The 15,154-nt window shown below is 42.5% G+C and overlaps 1 protein-coding gene across 1 annotated transcript in view; it reads left to right on the forward strand.

Annotated features, from left to right (window-relative positions):
• Window positions 1-15,154, forward strand: part of LOC109914482 (fatty-acid amide hydrolase 1) — a 78,671-nt gene that overhangs the window by 55,649 nt on the left and 7,868 nt on the right. Inside the window, exons 12-14 of the mRNA XM_048602128.1 lie at window positions 355-394; window positions 5,889-5,997; window positions 14,409-14,554. Coding sequence (XP_048458085.1) covers window positions 355-394; window positions 5,889-5,997; window positions 14,409-14,554 — 295 coding nt within the window. The remainder of the gene's footprint in view (window positions 1-354; window positions 395-5,888; window positions 5,998-14,408; window positions 14,555-15,154) is intronic.

A 15,154-nucleotide genomic window follows, 5' to 3' on the forward strand; every position in this document is an offset into this window, starting at 1 on the left:
AGAAACTGCCTGCACTCTCTAAAACTGCTCTGGATTGTACAAGTCCAGTACTTCTGTGCCTGATAACATAGGGAATGCCTGCTATTAAATGATCAGCCCCTCTGTCATACTAAATTAAAACAATCCGTTTTGGTGTGGTTTGGTGTGATTTGTAGCTGTTAATTGTAAAAGTCAAAATTATCAAAAGGACATTTCGACTTTGAATATTCCAATTATTTATAATTACATTTGCTGATATTTTTAAACTGTTATTGGTAATATTAGAGCATTCCAGACTTACTATGAATGCAATTAATTCAAACCTTGTAATTCACAAGAAAAGGGAATTAATTGTGTCTTTTTGTGTTCTTTTAGATCAGTCCATGAACTGTGGAAACTGCATGCTGCAAGACAGGTGAATTTCACTTAAACAATAATTAAGCAACATGTAAACATGCTAATGTTTTTGATGTTATTGAATGTCAATTTGTGAGACGCCATTGAGGATTTGTGAATTTATTTGGAAATGCACTTTTTGTTACATGGGACAAGATTTTAACCTCTATTGAGTTTGAAAGGGATGGAATTCCTAAATTGAAATGTGTGACCTGCCGACTGTCTCATACTTAACTCAAATTTTATGGGGTCTTCAAGGCATTTGCTCATCCTTGGCCTTTTTAGGTCCCTATGTGGCTACTAAATGCCTACTTCAGGGTCATCTGCTGTGAACTGCTAGTCTTTCTGAAACAGGGATGGCCTCCGCCAACAGGTATCCTGACAAAAGAAAACCGGAAGAACTGCAGATGTTGTAAATCAAAAACAAAAACAGAAATTGCTGGAAAAGGTCAGCAGGCCTGGCAGCCACTGTGAAGAGAAATCAGAGTTAACGTTTCAGATCCAGTGACCCTTCCTCAGAACTGATGGCAGCTAGGAAAATGTTGGTTTATGTTAGTTTGTAATGAAGTATGTCTGAATAATTACTGTTTGGTTTCAATGTTTAGCTGCTATCAGTACTTTTTGCTAACACCCATAATCTCTCTTTACCTGTTTTAGAGTCCTAGAATTTTGAGGACTTGCAAGTATATGGGTGGAATAAGGTAAACCACTTGGGGATGCTGAAACCTTCTGGACTCAATATCGAGTTCAATAACTTTAGGCCTTGACCTCCCCTATGTACGAGCCCTCACCCCCACATATCAAGCCCTGTGATCACATTTGACACACAACCCTAACAGCCTCCATTAACAGCTATTCACCCTCCTAGGCAGATGGTGATCCACTCCTTTGTCTGTCCAACTGTTTTTCTCTCTTCTTTGGGCTCTATCTCCACCTATCGATTACTCCTTACCCGCTCCCCGTGTATAGGATGGGATGAAGGGCTAAAAGCAAACGATGATATTCGACAGGTGCATGAGAAGATAGATTGTATTGGATGTGCTGTATGGCTAAAATTGTTGATGATACTCAACAAGCTGCATGACCTTGGATGAGTCTTGTTAACTTTCCATCACGGGCCGAAGACAGCACCTGCAACTTGTTTTTCTGTAGCTGTGTTTTGTCTTCTGTGTCTGCTTTCTTTGTGCCGGCTGTTTGTCACACTGTATGGGAGAGAGAGAGTTTCTTTCCAGGCCGCCGGACTTCGCCTCAGTTTGGAATTGCGAACGGTGCCAGGAATGAACTTAGTCCTGCAGACCAGCCATCGATTTGAGACTATCTGATAGGCAGGAGGGCGTGAGACTTGTTGCTTTTTCCAGAAGGGTGTGAGACTTGGTTTTTTTTTTCCCCTTTTCTCTTCCATTTGTTATGACCACTATACTTATTTATTACTACTCATTATCATTCATATTTAAGGAAATTGCTGTTGTTGAGCCTTCTCTTAGTTATATTTACCTGAATTGAAAAGAACCGCTCGGATACACGCAAATACTGCCAGACCTACTGAGCTTTTCCAGCACTTTATTTTTGTATCCTGACAACTTTAGTTGCAGGTTGACACCGGTCAAGAGTGTTCTCTGGATGTGTATACCCATTGAGGCAACTCCCGTCAAGATCATACCATTCAATTTAACACCCCTCTCCTATCCACCACTACCTCCCAACTTGCCCAGCCTCTCTAACCCAGCCCCCTGTCCCTTTAGGCTCCACTTTTTTGTGACTGCCTGTAGTCCTAGCATTGGCCAATGCCCAACCCTGGTGCTGTTAGGACTGTAGAGCTACTCGGCATTGGCAGCAGCTGTCTAGAGCAGGTCTTCCTTCTGATGTCTCACCTCAAGCCCATTAACATTGCTCCATGGCAGTTAGCAGAGGCGTGGATCAACTTTCCACTCTCCATCCCCAGCTCAACCATCAGCCATTGGCTGGAAGAGCAGTGACTGTCCTGTCCCATAACATTTATATATTGTGACTATGAGGAACCAAGGTAGTGTAGCAAAGAGTAATGTGATAGAAATACCTACTAAGAAATTTCCAAGAGATCAGTTCTTAGTCTCAACTAGTGCATGAGAAGTAGTTAATAATTGGAAACCTTGTATTTCTCCTGATGAATGAAGGGAATGTTGCCTAAGAAAGTAGTAGGTTGCTTGTTCTCCCCAAATAATGTACCGATGTCAAAGATCATCACAGATAATAGTGTCAGGGTCAAATATTTTCTTAGAGATAGTAAGAACTGCCGATGCTGGAGTCTGAGATAACAGTGTGGAGCTGGAGGAACACAGCAGGCTAGGCAGCATCAGAGGAGCAGGAAAGCTGATGTTTCAGGTTGGGACCCTTCTTCCTCCCGACCCAAAACGTCAACTTTCCTTCTCCTGTGATGCTGCCTGGCCTGCTGTGTTCCTCCAGCTCCACATTGTGTTATCAAATATTTTCTTATTGCTTTCTTCTTGGGTACTAGTTATCTAGTGCAGGGGAGGCAGAGTCTTTGATAGCTGGTGATTCCTGGAAGGGTTAAGATTAAGTCCAATTTAAGTTTCTAGTCAATAGTGACTCCCTAGGTGTTGATGAACTTGAACTAACCTGGGACCAGATTTTAATGGCAAGGTTGAATGCTTATAGTTAACCCTTATAGTTAAGGGTTTTAGTGTCACAAGGAATTCAAACACAAATTAGGGAGGGGTCAGGTGAGAAAGGTAGCTCTCATAATAGCTCAAATGAATTAAAGGAAGGGAAATTGAGTGGTAGTGAAAAATAGTGCTTTAGAATGAGCAAGTAGTGAGAGGCAAAAAGATGTATTTACAGATACATATAGAATGTAAGGGATAAACTGAAAAATTGGATTGCAACTTCAACTTGGAAAGTATTTTCATTTGTCTTTAAAAGGGGATGACATTTATATAGAGTCTTGTATAGCATTGTTAGCTTTGATCACTTTGAGCCTGAAGAGGCTAATTTCTCAGCCCACAGATCTTCAGACACGCAGAGCAGGAAGACCCATGAGGTAGTGAGATCTGAATTTAGGATTTGCTTCCATTTCTTTCTTACTGTGCTACTACTTTGCCTGATTATTAACGCACTGTGCCTCAAAGCTTAATGCATTTGCTGGGCAGGTTATCACTATTTTGAATGATTGGCATGTTGGGGCAGCTGCTTAGGCCAATAAGCTGGTCGCTTAGAGCAGCAAAACTCGATTGCACCTCAAGAAAACTGCATTATTTTCATGAGAATCCGGAAAAATTTTGGAAACCCGGGTTTCAGAAATCAGCCGCTGACATCTTCCTTTCCAACCTTCAGATCCAAAACACTGGCTTTAAAAAACAAATCAAAACTGTCAGATTTCCCGACTTTTGCAGCAAATAGAAACTGCTGATTCTGAACTTGAGGGAGCATCATAGCTTACCAGCAGGTTTTAAAAATAATTGGAACTGTCAGATCTTCCCCTGCTGTCAGTAAATATCAGGTCCTTCTAAAATAAAACCGTTGACTGTCGCTGAGAACGGAAGTTGACACCAGAGCAGTTGTTGGAGAGAAGCAGAAAAGACAGAGCTGCTCCTCCAATTACACACTCCATCTCTTCCACACTGATTCCTCCAGTTCCTCCAATGACAGACTGTGTCTCTCCCAACGGTAAGAAGCTGAATAAGATGAGAAGTTTGCAGGTGGGCTGAAACCCATAGCAAGGTTGGAGTGGGAGACACTGAGACTCAGTCTCAGGTTGGGGTGAAAACCTGCATCAGCCTGCGGGCAAGTTGAGGGTGTAAGTTGGACTGGAAGTGGGACAGGAGATTTGGCATTAGGTAATGATCCTCATTTATTGAGCTGCTGCAGGAACGATGGATTGAATGGCCTCTTACTTTGTAACACTCATGATTTATATATCAATGCAACTGTGCTTCCAAGGTGGTCCATTCAATTTCATTCCTCTTTCTTTCTGGAGACTTTTTAGCATTTGATACAACTGAATGGTTTGCTGGACCATTTCAAAGGGCAGTTCAGAATCACCCACTTTGCTGTGAATCTGAAATTGCATGTAGGCCAGACCAGATAAAGATGGCAGTTTTCCTTTTCTAATGGACATTAGAGAACCGGGTGGATTTTACGACAATCGATAATGGTTTCATAATCATCATTAGACTTTTAATTCTGGGTTTTTTACAAACTGTGACCCCAAAGCATTACCTTGGTCTGTAACAGAACCAACCCACTCAACATGTATCACAGTTTCTCCTTCAAATAAATAGGAAGTGGAATATTTGGCTGACCAAGTCTGTGGTTGTTGAGTTTTGTTTTGGCAATGTTCAAGGACAGGCCAACTTTCTAGAATGCAGAATTGAAGAGAACAATCTCCAAGCAGTGAAAAGCTAGAATAACTGGTGTGTAGAAATTTGAGGTCCAGGTATATGATCAGTAAAATGTCATGAAGAGGTACAGCCAGTAATCCAAAAGGCTAATGGAATACTGTCTTTGTATCTAGTGGAATGGAATGCAAGGAGGAAGAAGACCTACTTTATCTTTACAAAGCCCTGTTTAAGCCTCACGTGGAGAACTGTGATCAGTTCTGGCTACTTCACTGTTGGTTTTGAAGGCAGTGGAGTGTCAGATTTAACCACAACGTGACCTGGATTCTGAGCGCAAACTACAAGCAATCCTTCGGTTGCGAATGGGTTCTGTATGCCGTTAGCAAATTAATGTGGTTTGACTTGTTGCAGGACAACATAAGGGGGCTGTTCATAAGTACAGGAAATGTTCGTATATCAGGTCTTTAAAATTACACCCCTGTACAAGATAGTGCTCATAAGTACGAGCATTCGTAAGTTGCTTTTGTAAATTGGGGGACCCCTGTATCATGCAAAAATAAGAGTAAGCATTGACCCCTATAAAGCCAGTGGAATGGGTAAGATCTTTGACAAGGAAATCTCAACCACTGTGCCCCACCACTCCCACCTCAGTTGCTGCTTGCTTTGTTCTTTGTTATTGCTCCTGTTTATCTGTACATGATAACCAGTGAGTGCTTAGTCATGATAGTTAAGGGGATGAAAATTAGAAGGGAGCAAGTTGAAAATGGGCTTGGAAATGCAGGCATTTTATTATTGGTGTTTCTTGCAGCTGCTCATTTAAATCCAGTGTCTAGCCATTTGTGAAGCATATGTCACTCCGTTTCACTTAGAACGTTTGAGCAGGACTTAAATTAGCATCAGGGTTTGAGGTGCTATAGTTGGACTCTCGGCTGAAGCAATTCACAGGACTTTCTGGCTGGTGCATATGTGGCCTGACTCTACTCCATTGATAACTGAAGAGGGCCAGTAAGTAAATTTTTATAACTTTAACTGCCCACGTTCCCCTTTAGCAGGTAAGACTTGGATTAAAACAAGGTTCCATCTGTAAGATTGTCTGCATGCTGTAGCAGAAAACATTTTAGAAAATAAACTGTCATCACCAAAGAAGCTTTTAAGGTTTTTCTTTTGCATTTTGTCTAGGCTTACTGTGATGAGTATATTGACAATTGGAAAAGTGCAAAACTTGATGTCTTACTTTGTCCAGAGTTTGGTCCAGCCCTCACTGTTGGATATGTTGGAAAAGTAATAGGTAGGTAATAACTTTTTTATCAGAATAATACGTTATTGTGGGAAATTTCAATAAGGACAAAGAGACAGAGAGTGGTGTTAGGGCGGTTGTTTTTTGGACTGGAGGCCTGTGACCAGCAGTGTTCCGCAAAGATCAGTGCTGGGTCCAGGTTTTTGTCATTTATATAAATGATTTGGATGTGAATATTGGAGGAACGGGTAGTAGGTTTGCAGATGACACCAAAACTGGAGGTGTAGTGGGCAGTGAAGAAAGTTATCTCGGAGTACAAAGGGACCTTGATCAGATGGGCCAGTTGTCCGAGGAGTGGCAGATGGAGTTTAATTTAGATAAATGTGAGGTGTTGCATTTAGGTAGGGCAAAAGAGGGGAAGACTTATACACTTAATGGTAGGATTCTGGGGAGTGTTGCTGAACAAAGAGACCTTGGAGTACAGGTTCATAGTTCTTTGAAGGTGGAGTCACAGGTAGACAGGATAGTGAAGAAGGCGTTTGGTACGCTTGCCTTTATTGGTTAGTGCACCGAGTATAGGAGTTGGGATTTCATGTTGCAGCTGTACAGGACATTGGTTAGGCCACTTTTGGAATACTGTGTTCAGTTCTGGTCTATAGGAAGGATGTTGTTAAACTTGAAAGGATGCAGAAAAGATTTATAAGGATGTTGCTGGGGTTGGAGAGTTTGAGTTACAGGGAGAGGCTGAATAGGCTGGGGCTATTTTCCCTGGAACGTTGGAGGCTGAACCTTATAGAGGATTATGAAATCATGAGGGGCATGCATAAGGTGAATGGCCAAGGTCTTTTTCCCAGGGTAGGGGAGTCCAAACTAGAGGGCATAGGTTTAAGGTGCGAGGGGAAGATTTTAAAAGGACCCCCAAGGGGCAACTTTTTCACGCTGAGGATGTGTGTGTATAGAATGAACTGCCAAAGGAAGTGATGGAAGCTGGTACAATTACAACATTTAAAAGGCATCTGGATGTGTATATGAATAGGAAGGGTTTAGAAGGATATGGGCCAAATGCTGGACTAGATTAATTTAGGGTATCTGGTTAGCATACACGAATTGGACTGAAGGATCTGTTTCCATGCTGTGTAACTGCATGGCTCTATGGCAATCGATATACGGGAATACCGCTACACGCAAGTTCCCCTCCAAGCCATTCACCATCCAGAATTGGAAATGTATTGCCATTCCATCAGTGCCGCTGGAGTCTCAACTATATTACAATCTATATCGATGATTTGGATGAAGGGACCAAATGTATTGTTACTAAATTTACAGATAATGGGGAGGCAATGGCCTAGTGGTATTATCGCTGGACTGTTAATCCAGAAACCCCGGTAATGTTCTAGGGACCTGGGTTCGAATCCCGCCATGGTAGATGGTGAAATATGAATTCAATAAATATCTGGAATTAACAGTCTAACGATGACCACGAATCCATTGTCAATTGTCAGGAAAAACCCACTAATGTCCTTTAGGGAAGGAAACTGCCATCCTTACCCGGTCTGGCCTACATGTGACTCCAGATCCACAGCAGTGTGGTTGACCCTGAACTGCCTTCTGGGCAACTAGGGATGGGCAATAAATGCTGCCTAGCCAGCGACGCCCTCTTCCCATTAATGAATAAAAAAAAGCACAAAGATAGTGAAGGGAGTAAGTTGTGAAGAAGACGCGATGAGTCTGATGGATTAAGTGAGTGGGTAAAAAAGAATTGGCAGATGAAATAAAATGTGGGAAAACGTGAACCTGTTCCACTTTGGCAGTAAATTATTTAAATAGAGTGAGATTGTAGACATCTTTAGTAAGGAGATTATCTGGATATATTGTTGCATGAATTACAAAGTTAGGCTTGCAGATACAGCAAGTGCTTAGGAAGGCATATGGAATGTTGGTTATTTATTGCAAGGAGAATGGAATATGAAATTAACTTATTTGCTACAGCTGTACTGTATTGTGGTGAGACTACATCTGGAAGACTGTGTACAGGTTTGGTCTCTAGGAAATTGCATTAAAAGCAATTCAGAGAAAGTTCACTCAACTGATACTTGAAATAAAGGACTTAGCTTATGAGAAAATGTTGGATAGTTTGGGCCTGTATCCATTGCTGTTCAGAAGAATAAGAAGTGATCTTCTTTAAATATTTAAGATCCTGAAGGCACTTTGACAGGATAGATGCTTCTCCTATGACAGAGACTAGTACTAGAAAATACAGTTTAAAAATCAGGGGTCTGTCATTTAAGATGCTGATGAGGTGTAATTTTTCCTCTCGGGTGTTAGTCTGTAGAATTCTTTTTTCCAAAGAGCAGTGGAGGCAGTGTCATTGAATATTTCTAAGGCTGAGTTAGATAGGTTCTTCATTGATAAATGAAGTCGAAGGGTGCAGATGGGAAAGTAGACTTGAGCCCACAATTGAAACAGCTGTGATATTAACAAATGGCAGAACTGACTTGAGGAGCCTGGTGATGTATGTAGGTGAAATCTAATTGCTAAATGACTATGGCAAAGGTAACTAATTTGCTCTAAAGTCAAACTCGCATGTTCACAAATACAGCCACCATCATTTGGAGGTCCAGTAAGGAGTATAACTCAAACAAAGGCCTTTGAAGTCTATTGGTCCTTCTGTGTACTTATTGAAGTAAACTTCCTTCCATTCCATTCCCTTCTGATGAAGGGTCTAGGCCCGAAATGTCAGCCTTCCTGCTCCTATGATGCTGCTTAGAACATAGAACATAGAACATTACAGCGCAGTACAGGCCCTTCGGCCCTCGATGTTGCGCCGATCTGTGAAACCAATCTGAAGCCCATCTAACCTAAACTATTCCATTATCATCCATATGTTTATCCAATGACCATTTAAATGCCCTTAAAGTGGGCGAGTCTACTATTTTTGCAGGCAGGGCATTCCACGCCCTTACTACTCTCTGAGTAAAGAACCTACCTCTGACATCTGTCCTATATCTATCACCCCTCAATTTAAAGCTATGTCCCCTTGTGCTAGCCATCACCATCTGAGGAAAAAGGCTCCCACTGTCCACCCTATCTAATCCTCTGATCATCTTGTATGTCTCTATCAAGTCACCTCTTAACCTTCTTCTCTCTAACGAAAACAGCCTAAAGACCCTCAGCCTTTCCTCATAAGACCTTCCCTCCATACCAGGCAACATCCTGGTAAATCTCCTCTGCATCCTTTCCAATGCTTCCACATCCTTCCTATAATGCGGTGACCAGAACTGTACGCAATACTCCAAGTGCGGCCGCACCAGAGTTTTGTACAGCTGCAACATGACCTCATGGCTCCGAAACTCAATCCCTCTACCAATAAAACCTAACATACTGTACGCCTTCTTAACAACGCTATCAACCTGGGTGGCAACTTTCAGTGATCTATGCACATGGACACCGAGATCTCTCTGCTCATCCACACTACCAAGAATCTTACCATTAGCCCAGTACTCTGTATTCCTGTTACTCCTTCCAAAGTGAATCACCTCACACTTTTCCGCATTAAACTCCATTTGCCACCTCTCAGCCCATCTCTGCAGCTTATCTATGTCCCTCTGTAACCTGCAACATCCTTCCGCGCTATCAACAACTCCACCAACTTTGCTGTCATCCACAAATTTACTAACCCATCCTTCTACGCCCTCATCCAGGTCATTTATAAAAATGACAAACAGCAGTGGCCCCAAAACAGATCCTTGAGGTACACCACTAGTAACTGAACTCCAGGATGAACATTTCCCATCAACCACCACCTTCTGTCTTCTTACAGTTAGCCAATTTCTGATCCAAACCGTTAAATCACCCTCAATCCCATGCCTCCGTATTTTCTGCAATAGCCTACCATGGGGAACCTTATCAAACGCTTTACTGAAATCCAAATACACCACATCAACCGCTTTACCCTCATCCACCTGTTTGGTCACCTTCTCGAAGAACTCAATAAGGTTTGTGAGGCACGACCTACCCTTCGCAAAACCGTGTTGACTATCCCTAATCAAATTATTCCTTTCTAGATGATTATAAATCCTATCTCTTATAATCCTTTCCAACACTTTACCCACAACTGAAGTAAGGCTCACTGGTCTATAATTACCAGGGTTGTCTCTACTCCCCTTCTTGAACAAGGGGACAACATTTGCTAGTCTCCAGTCTTCTGGCACTATTCCTGAAGACAATGACGACATAAAGATCAAAGCCAAAGACTCTGCAATCTCCTCTCTAGCTTCCCAGAGAATCCTAGGATAAATCCCATCCGGCCCAGGGGACTTATCTATTTTCACACCTTCCAGAATTGCTAACACCTCCTCCTTATGAACCTCAATCCCCTCTAGTCTAATAGACTGTATCTCAGTATTCTCCTCGACTACATTGTCTTTTTCCTGTGTGAATACTGAGGAAAAATATTCATTTAGCACCTCTCCTATCTCTTCGGACTCCACGCACAACTTCCCACTACTGTCCTTGACCAGGCCCAATCTTACTCTAGTCATTCTTTTATTCCTGACATACCTATAGAAAGCTTTAGGGTTTTCCTTGATCCTACCTGCTAAAGACTTCTCATGTCCCCTCCTGGCTCTTCTTAGCTCTCTCTTTAGGTCCTTCCTGGCTAACTTGTAACTCTCAAGCGCCCTAACTGAGCCTTCACGCCTCATCTCTACATAAGCCTCCTTCTTCCTCTTGACAAGAGATTCAACTTCTTTAGTAAACCACGGTTCCCTCGCTCGACCACTTCCTCCCTGCCTGACAGGTACATACTTCTCAAGGACACGCAGTAGCTGTTCCTTGAACAAGCTCCACATTTCAATTGTGCCCAGCCCCTGCAGTTTCCTTCTCCATCCTATGCGTCCTAAATCTTGCCTCATCGCCTCATAATTGCCTTTCCCCCAGCTATAACTCTTGCCCTGCGGTATATACCGATCCCTTTCCATCGCTAAAGTAAACGTAACCGAATTGTGGTCACTATCACCAAAGTGCTCACCTACCTCCAAATCTAACACCTGGCCTGGTTCATTACCCAGTACCAAATCCAATGTGGCCTCGCCTCATACTGTGTCAGGAAACCCTCCTGCACACATTGGACAAAAACTGACCCATCTGAAGTACTCGAACTATAGCGTTTCCAGTCAATATTTGGAAAGTTAAAGTCCCCCATAACAACTACCCTGTTACTTTCGCTCCTATCCAGAATCATCTTTGCAATCTTTTCCTCTACATCTCTGGAACTTTTCGGAGGCCTATAGAAAACTCCCAACAGGGTGACCTCTCCTTTCCTGGTTCTAACCTCAGCCCGTACTACCTCAGTAGACGAGTTGTCATCAAATGTCCTTTCTGCCCCCGTAATACTGTCCTTGACTAACAATGCCACACCTCCCCCTCTTTTATCACCTTCCCTGATCTTACTGAAACATCTAAACCCCGGAACCTGCAACAACCATTCCTGTCCCTGCTCTATCCATGTCTCCGAAATGGCCACAACATCGAAGTCCCAGGTACCAACCCATGCTGCAAGTTCACCCACCTTATTCCGGATGCTCCTGGCATTGAAGAAGACTCACTTCAAACCACCTTCCTGCCTGCCGGTACACTCCTGCGACCTTGAAACCTTATTTATGACCTCACTACTCTCAACCTCCTGTACACTGGAGCTACAATTCAGGTTCCCACCCCGCTGTTGAATTAGTTTAAACCCTCCCGAAGAGCATTAGCAAATTTCCCCCCCAGGATATTGGTACCCCTCTGGTTCAGGTGTAGACCATCCCATTTGTAGAGGTCCCACCTACCCCAGAATGAGCCCCAATTATCCAGGTATCTGAATCCCTCCCTCCTGCACCATCCCTGTAGCCACGTGTTCAACTGCTCTCTCTCCCTATTCCTCGCCTCGCTAGCACGTGGCACGGGTAACAAACCAGAGATAACAACTCTGTTTGTTCTAGCTCTAAGCTTCCACCCTAGCTCCTTGAATTTCTGCCTTATGTCCCCATCCCTTTTCCTACCTATGTCGTTGGTGCCTATGTGGACTTGGGGCTGCTCCTCCTCCCCCTTAAGGATCCCGAAAACACGATCCGAGACATCACGGACCCTGGCACCTGGGAGCCAACACACCAACCGCGAGTCTCTTTCGTTCCCACAGAATCTCCTATCTGTCCCCCTAACTATGGAGTCCCCAATGACTAATGCTCTCCTCCTCTCCCCCCTTCCCTTCTGAGCAACAGGGACAGACTCTGTGCCAGAGACCTGTACCCCATGGCTTACCCCTGGTAAGTCGTCCCCCCCAACAGTATCCAAAACGGTATACTTGTTTTTGAGGGCAATGGCTGCAGGGGATCCCTGCACTGTCTGCCTGTTCCCTTTCTGTCCCCTGACTGTAACCCATCTACTTTTTTCCTGTACCTGAGGTGTGACTACCTCCCCGTAACTCCTCTCAATTACCCCCTCAGCCTCCCGAATGATCCGAAGTTCATCCAGCTCCAGCTCCAGTTCCCTAACACGGTTTTCGAGGAGCTGGAGTTGGGTGCACTTCCTGCAGATGAAGTCACTGGGGACACTAGTGGTGACCCTTACCTCCCACATTCTACAGGAGGAGCATACAACTGCCCTAACAGCCATTCCCACTGTTCTGAATTCCCAAACAGACAAATTTAAAAAAAAAATACTAGTAGCCTTACCAAATCAGTGCTCAGAACCTTTTTTTTTTGGTTAGAGGAGGAGGATGGGTGGGAGACACTATCTAGGTCGTGTTTCGGGTAAAGCAACCGCCCAAATATATTACCTCACTTACTCCAAAAATGGAGTCACGCGAGGTAAGACTTTTATAATCGAAAAGCTCACCTTCCCAGGCTGCCCTCGCGCTTCCTCCCGGACTCCCGCCGCTGAAACAACTGAAAGGCCGCTTGGCCTGCTGTGTTCATCCAGCTCTGCACCTTGTTGTCTCAGATTCTCCAGCATCTGCAGTTCCTACTATCTCTTCTTTCCATTCCACTTTGGAGCAGGTGCACTCTTAACATCATGTAACATTGAACTGCCTGGAGAGAACATGGTTTTACACATGCATGCTGAGCAGCAATGTGTGGAATTCTGTATGGAAAGCAAAGTTTAAATTTCCAGCTGAGTCATGTATATGGACTCTGACGTAATTCTCATTTGACTTTATTTTTTGTTTTTGTTAGTTTATATAATATTCAGCATGTGCCCAAAATGTGACTCACTTTGCAAAAGTGGTTGGGAGACTCTTAGTGAAATAAAAGAACTGCATTGATCTTGACATAGTGATTTATATAGGGCTACCTAAAAGTTATATTTCAGTGCTTTGAATTTATTTTTCAAAGTGCAATCACTGTTATTTAGACAAATAAAGCAGCTATCAGTCATTACAAAGCAATGTCGTATAGCAATAATCAGATGAGAGACTAGTTTATCTATCGTTGGAAGTGTTGTTTGAGAGAAGTATCATTATCTGAGGAACTTGGAGAATTTGTTCATTTTCTTTGATTATTTCAGTGGGATCTATAACATTTGCCTAAATCACTGGGACATGAATGTTAGATTAGTTTCTGGGATTGAAATGGATGTTAAAAGCTGACAGAGTTCTGATAATAATATGCACAAATTCACTGGGTAAACTGGCATTCCTTATGAGCTCAAAGGCACAGGAATCAGTAAGGTAGTATTTTGAGATTAACAATGAAGCCATTATGTTGCTGATGACCTTAATCAACAAAGTACAAAATTCCCCAAGTGTTTGAAGTTTGCTGACAAATGCATAATTGACACTTACAGACCATTATTACATATAAACTGTGAATCAGATTTACTAAGATGTAGCATTATTGGAGGCACGAAAAACAAAGTATATTTCACTAGATTACAGAACTATATAAACTGCAGTACCTCTTCCAAAGTTGTGATGATGCTTCAGAATATTTTTAGGTTCTCTATAATCTCACCATCACCACATACTTCTCTCCGTTGTCAGTAATGCTGTTCTGTCTGTGCCACTGCCTTGGGCTGAACTGTATCATTTCCAGCTCTGGCATGTTGTTTGAGCAGGACTTCTTTAAAGGCAAAACTTTCTTCCATTATGAAGGCTGTGTGACAGCCACAGCATTGCATTGTCAACATGATTTAAAAATTGTTTTCACTAAGATATTTTCACTGTTTCTCCCCCTTAGCCTCTGAACCAAACACATTTTGCATCCCAGGCAAATGTAGCCTCCCTCTCAAGCTCTCTCTGTTGGGTTCACTGTCCTGTTAAACTCCCATAATCTCTCCTTCCATGTAACTCCCCAAGTCATTCATAGACATCACCTTGACATTGCCATCTTCTAACTTTAACCGTTCCTGACACCTTGTAACATTCACTTGAAGATAATTAAAAACATTGATAAAGCTGTTGTATTTTCTTTTCTGTACAGCTTCATCCTCGTGCAACATTATTTTCAACGTATTAAATGTCCCATCTGGTGTTGTGCCAGTCAGTACAGTAACAGAGCAGGATGAAGAGGATTTGAAGAGCTATGTTGGCTACTGTAATGATCTTTGGGACAGGACTTTCAAAGAGGTTAGTGGACCTGATTAGAGAAAAAAAAACAAACTTTGAAACAAAAATTTCTGCAACGACACACTCATTACTGTCCAGAAAATGTGCACAGACTGTACCTAATGAGTCTGTGTTTACAAATCTCAAAACAAAAGTATCCAGTATTGGGTGCCATTCCATGATTGGACAACATTTGCTAAACAACGAATGCTCTAAGAATTGTGCTAGCAATCGATGTAAGATTGTTAATCAGCTTTGCAATCTGGCACATACCTGAAGCTACATTTATTAATCTACAGAGTCCTGTTCATTGCAGACAGAGAACATGTACACATATTGTTCCTTGTTCAAACACAATAAATAAGTGACAGCTTTTCTCTGTTTCATTCCTGAAGGTAATACCTTGACCAGAGTCAAACTACATGGTTTAAATTTAAACAAAGCTTGGCAGTTAACTATCAGTCGTCATCTAACTGGAGTAAAGACTTTATCCATAGTCCAAAAAAAACACGATATGGCATTAACCTGAGGAAACTGTTTAGAAGCTGTTTGCTGTTTTCAAAAACAAGTTACTAGAGCAATTTGTTACTTGTATAACAATGTTACTTTATTTGAACAGCG

Source organism: Rhincodon typus, chromosome 10 (genome assembly GCF_021869965.1).
Source record: "Rhincodon typus isolate 14 chromosome 10, sRhiTyp1.1, whole genome shotgun sequence".
NCBI lineage: Eukaryota > Metazoa > Chordata > Chondrichthyes > Orectolobiformes > Rhincodontidae > Rhincodon > Rhincodon typus.